General features: G+C 33.1%; 1 protein-coding gene across 4 annotated transcripts in view; it reads left to right on the top strand.

The window, feature by feature from the left end:
* The window catches only part of LOC129802423 (uncharacterized), a 172,343-nt gene that overhangs the window by 138,028 nt on the left and 13,764 nt on the right, over nucleotides 1-20,551 (top strand). For all 4 annotated transcript variants that reach the window (XM_055848212.1, XM_055848211.1, XM_055848209.1 and 1 more), the window contains one exon: nucleotides 15,460-15,644. In XM_055848212.1, coding sequence (XP_055704187.1) covers nucleotides 15,460-15,644 — 185 coding nt within the window. The remainder of the gene's footprint in view (nucleotides 1-15,459; nucleotides 15,645-20,551) is intronic.

Below are 20,551 nucleotides of genomic sequence, written 5' to 3'. Positions count from 1 at the left end.
TGTCTCGATGAGCACTTTCAGATGGAAGTTCAAAAAGTCACCACAGGTGGCGCTGTGATAGCGTCAAAATTCATCGAAATTCAAAGTCACTTTTCTCAAAAACGGCATTGTGCAAGTTAATGAAATTTTAGTAATGTTGTAGTCCAGTCTAGGACGTTTCCAAAATGGTGCGTATGTGCGCTGTGGTTTCAATAGAACCGGAGATATGAGGGGTCAAAGTTCACGAAATTCAAAAAATCATATCTCCGGTTCTATGTGACCGATTTTGATGAATGAGGGCTTAAACGAAAGATCTCACCAAATGCTACAGCTTTCTAGAATATTTGAACTTCGTGTGACCAACACCAGGGGCGCCACAGTCGAAAAACCAATTTCAATATCACATAACCTCAATTATCTCGACTGTCGCTGAACCGATTTTGATGATTACTTCGACATAATTGTAGAGGACATTTGTCTCTACATTTCGTCCATACATCATTTTCCACTCAGACTACGCTATCACTCCGATTTTGCCGTTTAAGTATGAAAAAATTGATTTTTCCCATAATAACGCTTTGAAATCACTCAGATGCCAATTTGACTGCCTCTACTCCACCAAGACACTTAAAATAGGGTTTTAAATGGAAAGTCCCACAGAATACAACAATTCTTTGATATAGTTGAAGTTCAACAAATGACTACTTGGGGCACTCTGGATGAAAAAAAACAAGTTAAGAAACAAAAAACCTCGATTATCTTGGCTTCTGAGTAATCGATGAGATCATTTTCTATGGAAAAATTATAGAGAACATTCTGGTCTACATTTCACCCATATAACACTTTTCTGTCAGTTCATCCAAATCCTTGATATTTTGGTTTAAATACAAAATTTGTATAATTTCACGAATTTTATTCAAGATAACTGAATGGCGACTCACAATTTCAGCTCTAAATCGAATTTGCATGCACTCCGAGTTAGCTCACGTTAAGAATCTCACCTACATAAGCCGGTTAGGATTATCTGTCCCTTTAATATATATTTGGTCACGAGTTTTAAGAAAAAGAAATGAAATAATGTATTTACCTAATAAAATGGTTCAAAGACCTATGGAATCCGTGAATAAGTACAAAGAAATTTTTAAATGAAGAAGATACTTGCGTTGGTGTTTCTGCTTTTAACTCTACAATTTTTATAAGAATGGCAATATAGGGTAAGAGTGTGATTGGTATCCGTTTTCAGTAACACTTATATAGTTTTTATTTATATATAGCCTTTATACGGGAAAAGAAAAAAAACGTTTAGTGGGGCATTACAAACAATAAAAGTTGTCTGAATCTGTCTACATTTAGGCGATTGTGCTTAAATTCAAACACTTCTGCAATTTCTTTAAGCAGTTAAAGAGGCAAATGATCAAAGAAAATTTTCATATTTATCCAATACAAGATAAATAGAAATTTTTCTCTTTTTTTATTGCTTGTACACATTTTTTTGTAGTCAAATAGACCATTTTGTGCGGAACAAATAATCACTTTTATTCGTGGTACAATTTTTCGGGCGTAATTTCATGAAAATTGTTGTTAAAATTTTTGTTAATGAGAAGGTTATTCATGAAATTACATGTGTTATAAGTGGTCTTGTTTGTATAATTTCACAAATTGCATATCAATTTGGTATTTGATGTGTGTGAAATCCTATAATTTGTGGAAAAATCAAATCATGCCCCTGAAAAAAAATTGTAGTTCAATTGAAGTTTTACTTTCTAAATACGTTCAATCTTCTCAATCGATATTTTTTTCTTGTCATTTCAATGTTTCTCAGCATTGCTTAATGTTCCCCGCAGAGATGATAATTTGGTCTAATGTGAGATCATCATTGAAGAATAGATTTTAGATACTAATTACTTGAAATGAATGCTTACATTTTCACTTAATTTTCACAAAGTTATTAGTGGAGATTATTTACGATATTCAAGAAAAATCCGTAATCATTGTAAGTGATAGAGATCATATTTTCACAAGGGGAATATTTGCTAATCACGATTGCAATCCGGATTATTATACAAAAATTAATTCCTTTTGAAAATAATATCCTTAGAATCATCGGAGAAAATCTATATACGAATACGGCAATACAATTGATCAGTTTTCAACTTGGGATCTGAAACCTTAATCGTTTCTTGAGCTTTCGTCAAGCTACGTATCCTTACCAGGTTTTATTATGATTTTTGACGAACATTTTTTGTACTTTTACAAACATTTGTTCGTAAATATTCGTAAACACACAAAAAAAGTTTGTAAAATTTTGTCATTTGTTCGTATTTGTTCGTAAATGTTTGCTAGGCAATCAAAAATTTACGAACAAATACGAACAAATGACAAATTTTTTGTCAATTTAATGTAACTTTTTGTAATTTTCAATTTTTAACCTAAATTATAAATTATTAAAAAAACAGATTATTTTTTGTTATTTGTCAATACTTTTATATAGGGGAAAGTGACCATGCTTGATACGATCCAAGCTTGATAATAACTATTTTTTTCCTATGTTAATCAATAGTTATGACTCATCGCAATATATTTCAATAGCTGGTGCTAAGCCTCACATTTCCTAAAAAAATTAGGATCCTAGCTCTTTTTTCTTAGTTTCAGGAAGCAAAAATCAAAAAATAGGTCAAAAACTGTAATTTCGATACATGATATTTCATAAGTATTTTTTAATTAATGTCGCTGTTCAGGAAAACTATTATCACATGCACATAGAGGGTTCATCAGTACAAATATTTATGTAAAAATATTTTTAATTGGTGGACACTGTTTTTGTGGGTGGTGACAAATTCATAAATTCTACCTGTGTTCATCCTATATTTTAAAAAGGGTCCATGAATGATAATTTAAAAGTGGTAACTTTATCATTAGATGTGATTCTTTCATAATTACACCTATTGTAATCCTCCAATTTTATCGACAATTGACATAATCTTCAACCCTGTTGCGTGAATTTTAAGGTTGCAAAGTGACATTTTCTTGGACTCAAAGTGAAAAAATGGTTTTCGTTAGTGCCTTAATGTCATAAAAACACTGCTTAGAAAAATTACATAAAAGTGATTTTAAAACTAATAACCAGTCGTACAAACGATTTAAGCAGATAGATTAGAATTCCGTCTAAATAGTGATGTGCAATTTTTTGTATCCGGTGAAATTTTTATAGTCAAAATGGGCCTCCGAATTGTCGAATCAATTTTTATACAGGAAGGCCCCGAACCCAACTTGTATAAAAATCGCTACTGAATTTCCATTTTCTTCTTGAGGAAAATCTAAGGATTTCCAGGAACTATTTGAGGTTGGATTATGAACCTAATAAGTGAGACATTTTTTTGTCATAGTGCAAGAATCGCTTCGGTTTGTGTGTTATTCAGAAAATAATCACAAACCTTGGACATCATTTTACAGTATCAAGCATGGTCACTTCCCCTACTGTGATATACAACAACGTCAGATACAGTATTCGAAGATAACGTAATTATAATCAAAATAGTGATCATTTTACATTTCCATCACTTTCTAATTAATCCGCCTCTCGACTTATGCTGAGAAATGACTTCAGTGGAAAACTGATGAAAATTTATTCAAATAATTATTTTGGGTATAATTACATTAAGCAGTCTTCGGGCTTAATGGTGGCGAAAAGTACTGACTCTACCCTATGCTTCAAATTTTTGGATATTCGCCCGAACGCTTACAAATTTATTCGGTTTTCTCTGCTTTTGTCCCTGTATCTTCGGAAAGGGACAGATAATCCTAACCGGCTTATGTAGGTGAGATTCTTAACGTGAGCTAACTCGGAGTGCATGCAAATTCGATTTGGAGCTGAAGTTGGGAGACGCCATTCAGTTATCTTGAATCAAATTCGTGAAATTATACAAATTTTGTATTTAAACCAAAATATCAAGGATTTGGATGAACTGACAGAAAAGTGTTATATGGGTGAAATGTAGACCAGAATGTACTCTATAATTTCCTATAGAACATGATCTCATCGATTACTCAGAAGCCAAGATAAGCGAGGTTTTTTGTTTCTTAACCTCGTTTTTTCATCCAGAGTGCCCCAAGTAGTCATTTGTTGAACTTCAACTATATCAAGGAATTGTTTGTCTTTTGTGGGACTTTCCATTTAAAACCCTATTTTAAGTGTCTTCGTGGAGTAGAGGCAGTCAAATTGGCATCTGAGTGATTTCAAAGCGTTATTATGGGAAAAATCAATTTTTTCACACTTAAACGGCAAAATCGGAGTGATAGCGTAGTCTGACCGGAAAATGATGTATGGACGAAATGTAGAGACAAATATGCTCTACAATTATGTTGAAGTAATTATCAAAATCGGGTTTAGCGACAGTCGAGATAATTGAGGTTATGTGATATTGAAATTGGTTTTTCGACTGTGGCGCCCCTGGTATTGGTCCCACAAAGTTCAAATATTCTAGAAAGTTGTAGCATTTGGTGAGATCTTTCGTTTAAGCCCTCATTTATCAAAATCGGTCACATAGAACCGGAGATATGATTTTTTGAATTTTGCGAACTTTGACCCCTCATATCTCCGGTTCTATTGAAACCACAGCGCACATACGCACCATTTTGGAAACGTCCTAGACTGGACTACAACATACTAAAATTTCATTAACTTGCACAATGCCGTTTTTGAGAAAAGTGACTTTGAATTTCGATGAATTTTGACGCTATCACAGCGCCACCTGTGGTGACTTTTTGAACTTCCATCTGAAAGTGCTCATTGAGACGAAACCAAAAAGGTAAAATTTAGGTCGCTATGTTAATTAGAACCGGAGATAGAGGCCGGTCAATATTCGAACTTTGACCCCTTATAGCTCGGGTCAGGGGTTATGGATCGACTTAAGGTTTTTTTTGTTTGATAGGTATAATCAACGGCTACAACATACTAAAATTTCAGCCCGATGCACAATGGAATTTTTGAGTTATTTAACTTATAAGATTTAAAAATTTTCTTTTTAATAATACCGCCCCTAGCGGTGGTTTTATGAACTTGCGATGTTAGAAGGGGAAGTGGCATTTCACGAGAGCTTTCCAAAAAGCCCTCACTTTTTAAATTCTGACAATTAGAACCGGAGTTATGGCCATTTTAAGAAATTTTTTTTGGACCCTTATAGCTCGGGTCAGGGGGGTCGGGGGACCTTAAGTTTGGTATTGATGGAAAGCTCTAAGGCCCAGCTATAACATACTAAAATTTGAGCCCGCTCGATGCCATAGGGGCGGAGCTATTGAGAAAACAAAAAAAGGGGGGTCTTCAAAATGGCGGTAGGAGGGGTGGGGGGTGGGGGGTCAATGCACCAAGTTGCAATTTTCACCCGATATATAACCTTTGCCGAAAACCGCAAGTCGATATCTTTTTTAGTTTAGGAGCTATTAAGCTCCAAAGAGCGGCCGGCCGGCCGGCCGGGAACGTAAAATAGCCACATATATATTCGTGATCAGGAAGTGGCGAAACACATTTTGGCCAAGTTTGAGGTCGATCGGACGACATGTCGTCCGATCGACCTCAAATTTGGCCACTTCCTGATTCCGAATATATATGTGGCTAAGTTACGTTCCCGGCCGGCCGGCCGCTCTTTGGAGCTTAATAGCTCCTAAACTAAAAAAGATATCGACTTGCGGTTTTCGGCAAAGGTTATATATCGGGTGAAAATTGCAACTTGGTGCATTGACCCCCCACCCCCCACCCCTCCTTCCGCCATTTTGAAGACACCCCTTTTTTTGTTTTCTCAATAGCTCCGCCCCTATGGCATTCAGCGGACTCAAATTTTAGTATGTTATAGCTGGGCCTTAGAGCTTTCCATCAATACCAAACTTAAGGTCCCCCGACCCCCCTGACCCGAGCTATAATGGTCCAAAAAAAATTTCTTAAAATGGCCATAACTCCGGTTCTAATTGTCAGGATTTAAAAAGTGAGGGCTTTTTGGAAAGCTCTCGTAAAATGCCACTTCCCCTTCTAACATCGCAAGTTCATAAAACCACCGCTAGGGGCGCTTTTTTTAAAAAGAAAATTTTTAAATCTTAAAAGTTAAATAACTCAAAAATTCCATTGTGCATCGGGCTGAAAATTTTGTATGTTGTAGCCGTTGATTATACCTATCAAACAAAAAAAACCTTAAGTCGATCCATAACCCCTGACCCGAGCTATAAGGGGTCAAAGTTCGAACATTGACCGGCCTCTATCTCCGGTTCTAATTAACATAGCGGCCTAAATTTTACCTTTTTGGTTTCGTCTCGATGAGCACTTTCAGATGGAAGTTCAAAAAGTCACCACAGGTGGCGCTGTGATAGCGTCAAAATTCATCGAAATTCAAAGTCACTTTTCTCAAAAACGGCATTGTGCAAGTTAATGAAATTTTAGTATGTTGTAGTCCAGTCTAGGACGTTTCCAAAATGGTGCGTATGCGCGCTGTGGTTAAAACAGAACCGGAGATATGAGGGGTCAAAGTTCACAAAATTCAAAAAATCATATCTCCGGTTCTATGTGACCGATTTTGATGAATGAGGGCTTAAACGAAAGATCTCACCAAATGCTACAACTTTCTAGAATATTTGAACTTCGTGGGACCAACACCAGGGGCGCCACAGTCGAAAAACCAATTTCAATATCACATAACCTCAATTATCTCGACTGTCGCTAAACCGATTTTGATGATTACTTCGACATAATTGTAGAGCATATTTGTCTCTACATTTCGTCCATACATCATTTTCCGGTCAGACTACGCTATCACTCCGATTTTGCCGTTTAAGTGTGAAAAAATTGATTTTTCCCATAATAACGCTTTGAAATCACTCAGATGCCAATTTGACTGCCTCTACTCCACGAAGACACTTAAAATAGGGTTTTAAATGGAAAGTCCCACAAAAGACAACAATTCCTTGATATAGTTGAAGTTCAACAAATGACTACTTGGGGCACTCTGGATGAAAAAACGAGTTAAGAAACAAAAAACCTCGCTTATCTTGGCTTCTGAGTAATCGATGAGATCATGTTCTATGGGAAAATTATAGAGAACATTCTGGTCTACATTTCACCCATATATCACTTTTCTGCCAGTTCATCCAAATCCTTGATATTTTGGTTTAAATACAAAATTTGCATAATTTCACGAATTTGATTCAAGATAACTGAATGGCGTCTCCCAACTTCAGCTCTAAATCGAATTTGCATGCACTCCGAGCTAGCTCACGTTAAGAATCTCACCTACATAAGCCGGTTAGGATTATCTGTCCCTTTTCGAATATGTTTCTTTTCGTTTTCTTCCCCCCTTACCTATTTTGTATGTTTAGAACCTATGGGCTTATTATGACCAAGAACCATTTTTTGAATAGGTTTCTAAAATGTTTATAAAAATTTGTAAACAATAAAAAATATAGACCACTTTTGACCGTGTAACAAAGGACACATCCTTCCTATGAAACATTTCCAAAATTTTAGATGTTGTAATTCCGTAAATCGTATTTCCGAAATCCAATGTGAAATTCATGCCAGATTTGGCTAATTTTCCCCTATTTTTTTTTTTTTTTGATTTTTTACACAGTTAACATTTACTTATTCAAATAAGTGTACAAGTAAAATTGTTTGTAATATATTTTATGTAATGATTCTTTTTCAAACACTTTCTCAAACATTCATAAACTTTATTGACCATTTCTATCAACACAGTTTTTTTTTGCTGCATATTTGCAGCTAAAAGAAAACTTGAAAAATTTCAATAATTTCACTACAATTTATCTAACGATATCATAATATGATTAGTCATAAAGGATGGCCGATTAAGTGGCATTTTATAGGAAATGAAAGCGTTTATGAGTTTTTCCATTAAATGAAGAGTAGAGGGTATTTCGAGCGAAAAATATATATATGTATGTTTTTGCTTTCAAGCAGAAGAACTTCATCATCTTTCTATATGCGAAATATTTTTAATATGAGCATGAATTTTCTTTTGTATATTTGTGAGTTTGTGTAGATATGTAGTTAGAGTTTACAATCCCTGACCATTCTGATATTCTTCAGAGGTATGGCATGAATGTATTGTGGTATTTGTTGTTACTACATGTAGTAAAGAGTGTATATAAAACACATGGAAATATCACAATGAATGCATGATATACTATACACAATGGTATAATTGTTGAGCAACCAACTGGTTGAACATTCAGTGGATTGGCCACCGTGTTGCCCCCCGAAGAGTCCCAAGTTTCAGTTTGTAATCGAAAGTCGCGACTCGCGGTACAATTTTTTTTAATATCCACCATATAAGAGCAGTTGTAGATTTTTTGAATTGAAAAATTAAAGTGTATATATAACAAGAAAACTAAAGAGATAAAATTCTCTGAATGGTGCATTGAAATGTGCAATCATTAGGATTTTGGGTGTGACGATTGTTAGTGTTGTTAAGATAGAAAGAAATTTTTATAAATGGTGTATTTCAATTGGGAGAAAATTGATTTTATTGGTGAAATTTAAATAAAAGTGAATGTCTTTTTTTTATCGCATTTCACTTCAACAAATTTTCTTATTATATATGGTCATGTTTTTTTTTTCAATCTGAAAACATACATTCTTCAAAATGTATGCGATTTTTTTTATATTACATCGAAAAAAAACTACATTGAACCGTTTAACAGTGTGTTAAGACAATTGCGAAATATGAAAATCATTGAGCGAAAAATACTTAAAGTCTTACATAAAATAAAAGGAATAAAAAAAAACGCGAATTAAATTGCAGTTCAGTACACAAAGAGACTCTTGTGTAGATGATCATCTACTAAAAATAATATAAAAGACGGAAAATTCAATTGTATATCCCGACATTGTATATAGTTGGATGAATTTAATTAACATTCCTATATATTTCTTCTCTATGGTATATGAATGATCATTGAAACCGCACAATTAGTCTGTGCAGTTTTGTATACGAGCAGTCTCCGTGGAATATAATGAAAGTGTTGACTCCTACATATTTGTTCACAACATCATATTATAATAATTTTACTCCAGAAATAAACCCACTCACTTGTGCATAAAGTGCAAAAAAAAAATTGGCGAAAAGGTTCAATGGTTTGGCGGCGAAAAGTCCCAAACTAAACATCCTGCAAGCTTTGCATAACATGAAATTATAAATGGTATTTTAATAAAATGAAGTGTATATATACATTTCATTTGTTATAGACTATATATAGCGTGTAACGTGTCCATTTTCTATCTAAATAACAATTGTGTGACAAAAAAATTTTTAGAATTCTCTCAACAATGATATAAACTTTTTTTTTGTCTCTGTTGGTCACAGTTTTTATACCATCAATTTGTTTCATGGACATTTTCTTATGTGTATTCATGTGTGATTTAAATTTGTACCTAATTATTTTGTACATTTTGTATTTTTGTGCTAGAAAACCGCTAGGATATTTTTTTTTGCAATGTTGTTCCTGTATGGAAAACAATTTATTGTACAATACTGTGGCAATGTTAAAATTGCAGAGTTGTCTCGCCAGATCAAATGTCGATGGGATGTGGGTGGATATTCTGTCCAATCCCATTGCGACATCTCTCTTTTTGCTGAAATCTCCATCCAACGATAATTTTTTTACTTCAAGGCAATCAACAGTAATACACGAAAGAGCGATGGCGATCACTCTTGAAGAGGATGATAACTAGTATAAATCAGAGACTATCTCAAATATTTTTTTTTAAAAGATTTCAATGCCTGTTATTTGTTAGATGAGAAACCCGAAATGATAAATCCAAATTCTGTGGCTTATTTTTAAATTTAAATTATTGTACTAGAGGATATATAGTCATTCGAGGAGAGATGGAACGCTTTTTTTATATTCAATATTGCGGATACGTTTTGAATGCAAGACAAAGACGAATCCCACTGGTTTATTATTTGAAGACTCTAAATTTAAGATATCAATATTAGAAATGCCTAGATGAAAATAGTCACTTCGAAAAATAGGATTTAAAAAAAGTTGCATTTTGCTCTCAAAAAAATGCGAGTGAGATGGAACACCCCTAATTTTAGCAAAATATTTATAGTTTATTTTTATTAATTTAGAATAGGAGGGAAGTGATTTTAGACATGAACACTATTTCATAGAATTTATTGGAGTTTATTTCATTTTTTTTTCAGTATAAATGTTTTATTTTGTGGAAAATGTGGTTCATATAATTCGATGGCAATTTCGCTGAGTGTATCAAATCAGTCTTACCAGAAATTTAGGGAAAATAATTTCTAAGATTTACTTGAAAAGATTTTGAAGAACATTGACCAAAATTCACACTGGAAGAGTTGGCAAAACTATTAAATTCCGTCTCCTCAACCCCCAATTACACGTATTCTTATGGAGAAATAAAAATTTTTGGCCATTTTTCAGACATCCAAAAAATTCAATTTCAATTTTTTCGTACAATTTTAAAGGTAGAAAGCTGTAACTTGGGGGTTTTTATTAGAATGTTGAAGGGCACAAATATACCAAATGAGGTGGAGATCGTGCATAGGGTGTAGGCAGGAGGCGAAGTGGTCCATCTCTCCCACTGCACTGTTCCAACTCTCCTCGAATGACTATATAGCGTTCCCTTAGGGCTCAAATAAATAAACTCAGACTAATCCTCGAGAATAATTAGCGCTCAGGATTATCGATTAGAGATCCTTTGCATAAATTTTTTTTTACCCAATCCTTTATTGCCGAAATTTAGAAGTTAAATATTTTTGAGAATCAGCCTAAGTCTATTTAGGCCCTTACAAAATAAATTCTAAGATTGTGGAGTATATTCGGTAATGCTTTTTTTCTAATTTGATTGATAAGTTAAATTTATGCAACAAACATTGGTCGTAGTTTTTAATCCATTAATGGGTTACGTAGGTTACGAAGACGAAACAGCAGCATATTTTTTCATATATATTTTTTTCATATTAATAAGAAATTTACAGCATATAAAAGTTAAACATTTAAACTAAGTATATTTTTACTCAATGGGTCAAGTGGTAGAGCACTCGATCTATGATGCAAGTGTCTCGGGTTCGAATCCTCTTTAGTTCACCAGGAATTTTTCTAGTGTTAAAGGTGTTCGGATTGCATCCAGTGAGCTTCACTGCACTTGATTCAGAAAAAAAATAATAATGCATGTCTAGAAATCCCCTTACGGGAAGGTTTTGTTCCTTCATGGAATGTTGTGCCAGCATTAATATTATTATTATTATTATATTTTCTGAACAGTTTTTCTTATTTGAAAATTCGATCGTTGAGACATGATTTTCGAAGACCTTTTTTGAGAGAACTTACTTTACGGTTATCACGATTACTCAGAGTTGATCCATCTCAAGTCAAAAAATCATAGATTTCTTGTTAGCTGATGAGTTAAACTAATCCTTGGGAGACGAATTTTATATTTCCCATACCATGTTATCCCTAAAAACGCAAAAATGCTATTTTTGTAAGGTAAAATGCCCTCAAGTTGGCCAGTGGAATTATTTAATCAATTTTTTACCGTTTTATAGTCAATTTCTATAAAATTTTCTCTAAATTGCATTTTGTATAATATAATAGACTTTACGTTAGACTGGTCTGACCAATGTCATAGAAAATCTAAGTAAATTGAATAAATAACACCACCGTCCGAGTTGAGGCACCGGTCGGTTACAGGGTACTTTACCTTATAAAATTCTCCCAAAAATTCAATTTTTTTTCGGATTACCTGATAACAGAAAGTCTAGGAAGTATTCGGCTTTTTGATTTCAGATGAGCAATTAAAAAAAATGAGAAATCTTGTTCACCGAAAAGTATAAGTTGTTTTTAAGTCTCCGAAAATCAGGCTAATTCGTAATGTCTTCGTTTCTCAAACGTAACTCTTTAAATCTTTCGGGACCGTAGAATTATGCAGCAATCTAATTCCACGATTTTTAGATCAAAATTATCTTAGCTTAGGAATTAATGGAAAGCCTATAAAAAATATACTGGATTTGAATATCCTCATAGTTTGTAATCAATCACAAGAATTGAATTTTTATCAGTTCTAAATAATTCAAAAGGCATCTTCCATCCTAGAGATTTAACTCAGTTACCGAAGATGTCAATATCTTAAATAGCAACCAATTAATTTGGTTATTTAGAATGTTTGGTCTCATATGTTTGACATCATATTCGACCTCAATAACTCAAAATCCACATTTTTTCCGAAAAATCTTAACCGGTATGAAATTAGACAAGAGCATACAAATTAGAAATTAAAGTAAGATGAATAAGTTTTAGAAATAGCTTTTAAATTTTTTTTGTATAATAATTTGTTGAAAATAAGCGAGGCTGTAAACACGTATTACTGTTCAAAATAGTATTAAATACTTTACAATTTCTTTTTTTTATTTTCTAACAAATTTATAAGATAATTTAAGGTATTATTCTAGATTTCAAGCGATTTTTTATAACTTTACCTTTTTCTAACAATTTTGAGGCATTTTCAATTTTTTTTTGTACTGTTTATAAATTTTATATAATTTATAATATTTAATTTATAAAATATAAAATTATAATTTATATTTTTTTATATAAGAGAAATTTTCAATGTTTTCTCAGAATTAGTGATAAAGTAAATTTAAAATTTATAAAAAGGTTTTTCTCGTTTAAAAATCCATAAAAAAGAGAGAGCAGTTATTATGATCGACTTTTTTGAACATGCCACCATATTCGATCTCAAACGGTAAAAGATATCAGCTTCCGGTATTCGGTTACCCCCAATAAAAAAACAATATCTCCTGACTTTTTTTCCTTTTTCCCCTCTAAAACCATGTTTTTTTTTGTTTTACTCAAAATTGACCCAAGCTTTTTGAATTATTTTCGGATATGTTTTAGAGGTAGTTCAGGCGCACTTTTTGTCCAAACGTACATGACCGGAAAATTCGCCATTATGCATTATTGAAAGTTAAACGTCGATCACTTTGGAAGACTCGTTTTTTAACCGATTTGGCTAATTTTGGATTTTTTGTAAATGTATTGAAATTTGAAACCCGGTTGCATTGGTTTTCATCGGTAATGAATCAGTTAAGTACCGATAATTGATTTTTTTTTCGGAAATTGTTTTTTTTATTTGGGGTCCCGGTCAAAATCTCGAACGCCAGAATCCCAAAAGCCAAAATACCGAACGCCAAAATCCTGAAAGCCAAAATCCCGAATAGGCCAAAATCCCGAAAGCCAAAATCCCAAATTCTTAAAAGTGTTACAGCTACTCCCACGATTGTACTCGCGCTTGCTGGAGGCAAAGGGAAATCTTCTGTGTCTTAGGAAATTATTCTAAACATTTTCCTCTATATAATTTCATCCTTTTCAGGATTTTGAAAATTCGGGATTTTGGCTTTCGGGATTTTGGCCTTTTCGGGATTTTGGCGTTCGGGATTTTGGCTTTCGGAATTTTGGCTTTCGGGATTTTGGCCTTTTCGGGATTTTGGCGTTCGGGATTTTGGCTTTCGGACTTTTGGCTTTCGGGATTTTGGCTTCCCACTGATTTATTTAGCGTATTTAGCGAACTTTGCGATAGGTAATTTCATAGTAATTAGGACTTAGAAATTTCACTTGCTAGAGGGCCTAGTTCCTGTAGGGGATGATTTCCCTCATTTTTATACGATTTTTAATAAATTTCAAGTTTGGAAAATCGACTGAAGTGCCACTAGCGATTTTCAAGCGAAATTTGCATGCCCAGAAGAGTGGTTGGCCTCTTACTATAAATTCTTCTTTGACAAAATGATTAAAAAGAGCTAACCAAAGTGTCTTCATATGACTAATGATCTTCCCTAAGACAAAAACAGTGCTCATTGGAGTGTATCTGCAATGAAAACGTGTTATAAGCTCTTTAATGCCACCAAATATTTCCATCACCTGCCTTTTCTTGTAAGTGTATTGGGAAGTTAGAGTACCAAAAGTTTCATTTTACCTCTTGTATGGGTATCTCTCGTTCAATGTGTTAATGGTAAAAAAAAAGTATGTGACTGAAAATTCACAAATTCACCAAGAGAGACTGGAAATGGAAGTGAAATGAAATTCAGTGTTGGTTACATCTTCATTGCGTGAATATCGTGTGTGGATTTGTATCTTAAATATCTAGGCGTTAATGAACTTTTTTTGTACATATCCAACTGCTCTTCAGAGATCATTCATATTTTTACTTTTCAGTTTTTTTTGAAAAATTTTTATAATTACTCTTGTGCTGAATATACATTGTTTTCCGTCTTATATCATAATTTCTGCTGCTGTTTTTTTTCTTTACGGAATATCACTGATTGTTTGCTGATGATAGTGAAAGTTTATTATATGTAGAGAAAATGGATCAGTGCTTTGGATGATTTTTTGGATCTTTAACATTATTGCGCCATCATCGTAAAGAATCGTTGATGAAATTAGTCATTTGAGACCGGTTCTTGTGTTGAAAACTTCAATACAAGGATAATCTCCAGAGTGGCTGACCTCGTATAGTTTTGTGTAGATATATTAGTGAAATGAATTAATCTCCCCGTGTGGTGCATGTGAATGAGATCGCGGTTATTCCGAAAAATTTCTGCTTCAACGATCGCGCGATCGATTAAAATTTTGTAATGATTTTTTTTTCTTCTTAAATTCATCTGCCAATCCCCTCTTTAAATTCCATTTTTCCTCGTCTTTCATCCATCATCCAATTGTCCGGGAAAATTTCGAAAGACAAGCGAAAAAAAGATTAAATTTCTCACCAATATTGCTCAGTCGATAATAATAATTTCTCATGCATATTAGTACATATGCATATATATAGTTCAGGAAAAGGGTTCCAATTGAATGCTCATGAGCGGTGTGCTCAATGAACTTTCTGGTTGACGGAAATGGGAAATGATGTATGTAGTGCTGGGTGAATATCGTAGAAAAATCTCAAGAATATGGCCTTTGGAGTATCTTCGGGAACAGTGACAACTGTACCGCGAAAGAGGAGACCCCGAGCTGCTGGCGAAGGTTAGCATCTTCTTTTGGATAAGAGATCTCTCATTCACTTTCAAAAATTTTGTAAATTGCGAAAGAGAAATCCCTCCCAAAAATAAAAACTCCTAAATCTTGTTATATCTGCCACAGTTCTTATCTCATCTCAATCAATTGTGTACTTGACGCACAAAAATGAACCTCTGGCAACGGATGCGGTACTGGATGAGCCAGTCTATGAAAATGTTGTGACGCCAGGTGTGAAAGGTCCAGAAACGCTATGTATCTGTCGAACGATGTATCCAACATCCGGAGATTGTGAATTGCAGCAAATTGCCGTCTTTGTTGGTAGTTTACAAATGAGAATATCTTTATTGATGCCACAAACTAACTTGAGAGACCAATTTTTCATTTAATTTAACCGTTCAATTTCTTTTTTTTCTTTTCATTTCTCTTCCAAAATGCCCACAAAAGACGATTCTGACCATCACTATGAATCTCTCTATTCCGCCAAATTAACTGAGCCACAGACTAAATTGGTCACCAATACTAATGGAGATACTCAGGCAATTATTAACAGTGGCTTGGAGAAAGATCTTCCAGATGATGACTTCGACTCATTCGACAGTGATCCAGATTCCGATGATGATGTTAAAAAGGTGAGGAATTTTAATTAATTGAAAATAGCCAATGTTTTGGATTCAGTTTGCCCCAGTCATGGTAGAAATTTCACAAGGTCTTTAAAAACGAAGATAATTTTAAATTATTCGCGCATTTTTAATTATTTTCAAACATATCCTAAACTTTGTTTAGCAATTTGTGAGATATACCGAAATAGTCCATGACGCTATTTATTTATAGACGATATTTTATACCAAAACTAGTGGTTTGTTTCATGTTAAGCCCTCCTACGTGTTTTAAACAAAATATCTGCGGTGCTTTGAGCAGAGATTTCTGAAAATTCAATAGTAAGTCCATTTTTATAGGCAGGGTCATCAAAATAAATTGTCGCATTTGTATTTCATGACATTGAACAAAAGCTTTTAAAAATTGTTCAGGAAAATTATTTAGGTAAATATCGTTTTTACATCATTAAATAATGCGATGTTCGACTAAAAGACCACTGAAAATCTTGCAAAAACAATTTTTGAAGAGAACTATAAATTGGCACTTACAAGAGCAGTAGAAAGTGACCAGAAAAAGAGCTTAACAGACTCAATTTAAAACTTTATAGCTCCGGCACAACTTTTAGATCAGGAAAATGTTATGAAGTCGAAATTCTTGTCCCTTTCTGTCTTAAATCTATTGCATATCTGTCTCACTCTTTCGCACTCTTCTTCTTCTTTTAAGCATCACAGCAAATTCAATGTAGCTCAATCAAATTTGGAATACGAGAGAGCGAAAAAGACATATGTAAAAGTGTGATAAAGACAGGAATGTGAATTTAGATTACATGAAACTTTCCTTATCTAAAAGGCGTAGGGTAAGTGTGCCTGATTCAGGCCAGCTTGCAATTTCGGCCAACTTTTTTGTTCCTCGAATATTCATGAACTTTTAGATTTTACGTACTCTAGAGGTTATACAATACAAAAGAATAAGAAAAAATGTAGCTACGACAAACGAGATGACGTGAAAAAGATATTGGAAGAATTCCCGAAGGGCAAGGAACTATGAGAATAAAGGTGGCCGAAATAGGGCACCAAAGCTATGTCTTTATTTTTATTCATTTTAAAATGTATTAAGAATGATTTTAGAGTAAATAAAGATGGTAAACTCTTTACAAGGTTCCAAGTAACACTCTTTCAGAAGAAAGAATAAAAAAAAAACAATTTGGATTTAAAATATTACATTTCAAACTTGAGACTTTGACGCTTGCATGCAACTATGCCGAGATTTGGCACACTTACCCTACTGGAATCATAAGGGGGAAGTCTGAATGAGAAGACGAAAATTTATCTGTTTTTTTTGCGATTTTTTTGGAGCAGAAAGAAACGACCAAGCTTCATGAAATTTTTAGACTATGTATTTTTACATAAACCAAGAAAACCCATTGAAAATCTCGAAATCTGAACTTTTTTTTAAAATGATTTTTAAAAAATTTCGACATAGTTGCAAGCAAGCGCCAAGGTCTCAAATTTGAAATGTAATATTTTTAATACAAATTGATTTTTTTAATTACTTCTTCTTAAGGAGTGTTGCTTGGAACTTTATAGACCGTTTGTCGTCTTTATTTTCTCTGAAATTATTATTAATACGTTTTAAAATGAATAAAAATATAGACATAGCTTTGGTGGCCTATTTCGACCACCTTCATTCTCATAGTTCCTTACCCTTCCAGAAGTCTTCCAATGTCTTTTTCATATTATTTCGTTGTCGAAGCGATATTTTCTGTTATTTTTGTGCCTTGTATAATATATACTGTAAGCAAAACTAAACATTCATGGAAATTCGAGGAACAAAAAAAAGTGGCCGGAATTGTAAACTGGCAGAAATTTGGTACACTTACCATATTTGGGGATGAAAATTTCATTATTTTGTAAAACTCAGAATAAAATGTTCTATGATCATTTATGTTCAACTAGAAGAGAATTTAATAGCGAAGTAAGTAAGCCTTAATTCAATTCATTCGTTCAATAAGTTGTTTTTTCTTAATCTTTCCCGCCAATTCAGAGAAATTGTAAAAATAGAAAGTGGGGAAAAACCTGATTAAAAATTTTTGGATATTCGTCCGGGCACTTCGAAATCTGCATTTGAGCTTCTTCGCTTTCGTCTCTCTTTCTTTCGACGTCTTCTAAAAATGGCTTTTGAGATTTTTTTTGTTTAAAAGTAGTTTATATATCTATTTAAGCTATAAAAATTATAGAAACCTTCTGATCTTGTAACTCAGGCTTCCCCTTCTAATCGGTGAATTTGTCATGCAAGCTTTGGCAAAGAGAAAATAAGTTTCTAATTTTATCTGCAAGGTCCTTAAACCATTTTTTCAATCTATTTTGTTAAATTTGGATTTCTTTGGTAAAGTATTGAAATTTTGAATTCGACTACATCAGTCTTCGTCGGTAATGAATCGGTTCAGTACATATAATTGAATTATTTTTTTTCGGAAATTATTTTTTTTCTTGATCTTAATTTTGTGCCTGAGCTAGAAGTCAAAGAGTAAGAAATATTGACTTCTGGTCTTCGATGACCCTCCAATAAATGGACATTGTCTCGGACGATTTTTCTTCTCAAAATTTTATATTTTGTTGCTTATTTTTAATTTTTTTACTGCTCATATATTTTATGCCTTATCAATTTTACTATGGTTGTATGCAATTGTCGTATCTAGCATTTTAATTAAGGATTACACATGCTTTTGTCCTCCAGGCATAACTTTTCTATTCTGCATTTTGTAAGCTTTTTTAAATTCTACTACTGTATACTGGTCTTCACTGATCGGACTTGACAGATCGAACCGGTGAAGACCAAGCTTATGTGCTAGAAATAAAGAAAAGCTTCAGTATTGCAGGGGGACAAACTTAGACCTGTAGGGAACTCTGTAACAGTATGACAGTGTCATATGACAAATTGAAAATTTTTTATGAGGTAAATTCGGAAAAAGCCGTCTCATATCAGTTACTAAAAGCTTCATAGACATGTTTGCAATGAAAATACGATGATCTCTGGATTTTAAGTTTGTCTTACCCTTGAATTTACCATGAAGATATGTCATGTGACATTGTCATACTGTTACAGAATTCTCCTCCTGGAGAGTAAAGTAACCCGCATTTACGGTATTGAAATACATAAAAATAAATGAGTTAGGGTGTTATTCCAATGAAAATGGGGAATCTTTCTCCTGGATATTTTTTTTAGTACATGGCTGTTCTCAAATACTTCTACATTTTCGAGTTTTCTCACTTGAGTGAGCACAGTATTCTACTAAAAAAATGTTCGAGAGAAATATTTCCCGTTTTCATTTTTCATTGGAATAGGACTATCATTTAACCACCTTTGAAAGGTTTCGAGAAGTGAGGTTATGTTATGTATAACCTAAATTATGAAACTATTTATTTTAGGAAGCTTAATATTAGAGAATTTGATAGCCAGGTATATATCTGCTTATTGATATGGCTATTACTTTGCTAGACAATTATGTTTGTGCTAAGACTTTTTCAAACCTTGCTCTAAAAAACCTTAACCTCTCTTTTGGATTTTCAAATGTAAAGAAATATGCAAAATCTTTGGAAATAATCCAAGTTGAATATGGCTTTATGCATTTTCTTAATTGCTAAAAAAAAGTGATTAATATTCACATTTAGTTTTTTTTTATCAAAATATGCTTTAATTTGTTTGAGGTTAGGCTCATTATAACCTCATGAGAAGAAGACATTCTTCAAAATGACTTGTTTCCTGCAATTTTTTTTTCCATTTCATTAATATTTTACACAAGTTTACCGATAACATTATTAATTAGCATAAACTGTGGTCATAGATATATGGGAAAAAAACTGATAGACACTTTTTTCTACATTGAGGTATATGGTAAAAACAACGAAGAGAAAATAAAGATAGCAAATAAATAAATGTATAATGTGTGGTGTGTGGAAATTGACATCACAAGGAAGTCGAGTGTTTAACTATTCCAATGAATTATTTATTTTTTGCTGATATATATATTTTTTAAATAATTATAATAAAGATATCAATTTATTTGTTAAATATTCTAAGTACTAGGTATTGCTTCCTCGATAGACTTTCAATTATTTTTTTTAAATAAGCATGGAAAAATGCAATATTATCTTTTAAGTGCAATATTTATAACAATAAAAGCACAGAAATTATTAAATCAAGTCCATAAATTTCGCCTTTTGCACAAGATTTAGTTTTTGAAAAAAAATCACCGACAATTGCAATATCAATGGGAATTTATTTATTGCCTCTGGCTTGGGGTATTATCGAAATTTTATAGTGAGAAATGAGTTATATTTATTTCAGAAATATGCATTTGATGAGTTTTGAGGAGAGGTGAGAAGAAATACCATGTAGATTATTATTGCGAAAAAATAGTTTTTTGAATGAGAGTGTGCGAAAGAAGCACTAGAAGAGGTGAATGAGCATAGGAACAATAGCATGAAGAAAATCATATGGGGTTTGTAAAGTAAAAGAGTGAATTTTTCTCAATTTTATTTCAAACTCCTCGATCTCCCAGAGGTAGAGAAGAAGTAGGGGAGACCGGGGAAGTTTGGGACAGGGGTAGTGTGGGACAAGGCGATTTTTTCATTTATTTTTGAAATAAATGGGATTTAACCACTACTCAATTGTAGGCAATATTAAGATGTATCTTGACTAAAAGAATGGATATCCTCAGTTTTATTGTTTTAATTCTATGAACACTTTTTTAAAAATTGATAAAAATTGTATATTTTGACGTCTCAGTTTTCGTCTTTGTATTTTATATCAGCGATAGGGTAAGTGTGCCAAATTTCGGCATAGTTGCATGCAAGCGTCAAAGACTCAGGTTTGAAATGGAATATTTTAAATACAAATTGATTTTTTTTTAATTCTTTCTTTTGTAAGAATGTTGCTT

The sequence above is a fragment of the Phlebotomus papatasi genome, chromosome 2, assembly GCF_024763615.1.
Source record: "Phlebotomus papatasi isolate M1 chromosome 2, Ppap_2.1, whole genome shotgun sequence".
Taxonomy (NCBI): Eukaryota; Metazoa; Arthropoda; class Insecta; order Diptera; family Psychodidae; genus Phlebotomus; species Phlebotomus papatasi.
The sequence above is the reverse complement of the archived record's forward strand: the minus strand, read 5'-3'. Positions and strand labels throughout refer to the sequence as shown.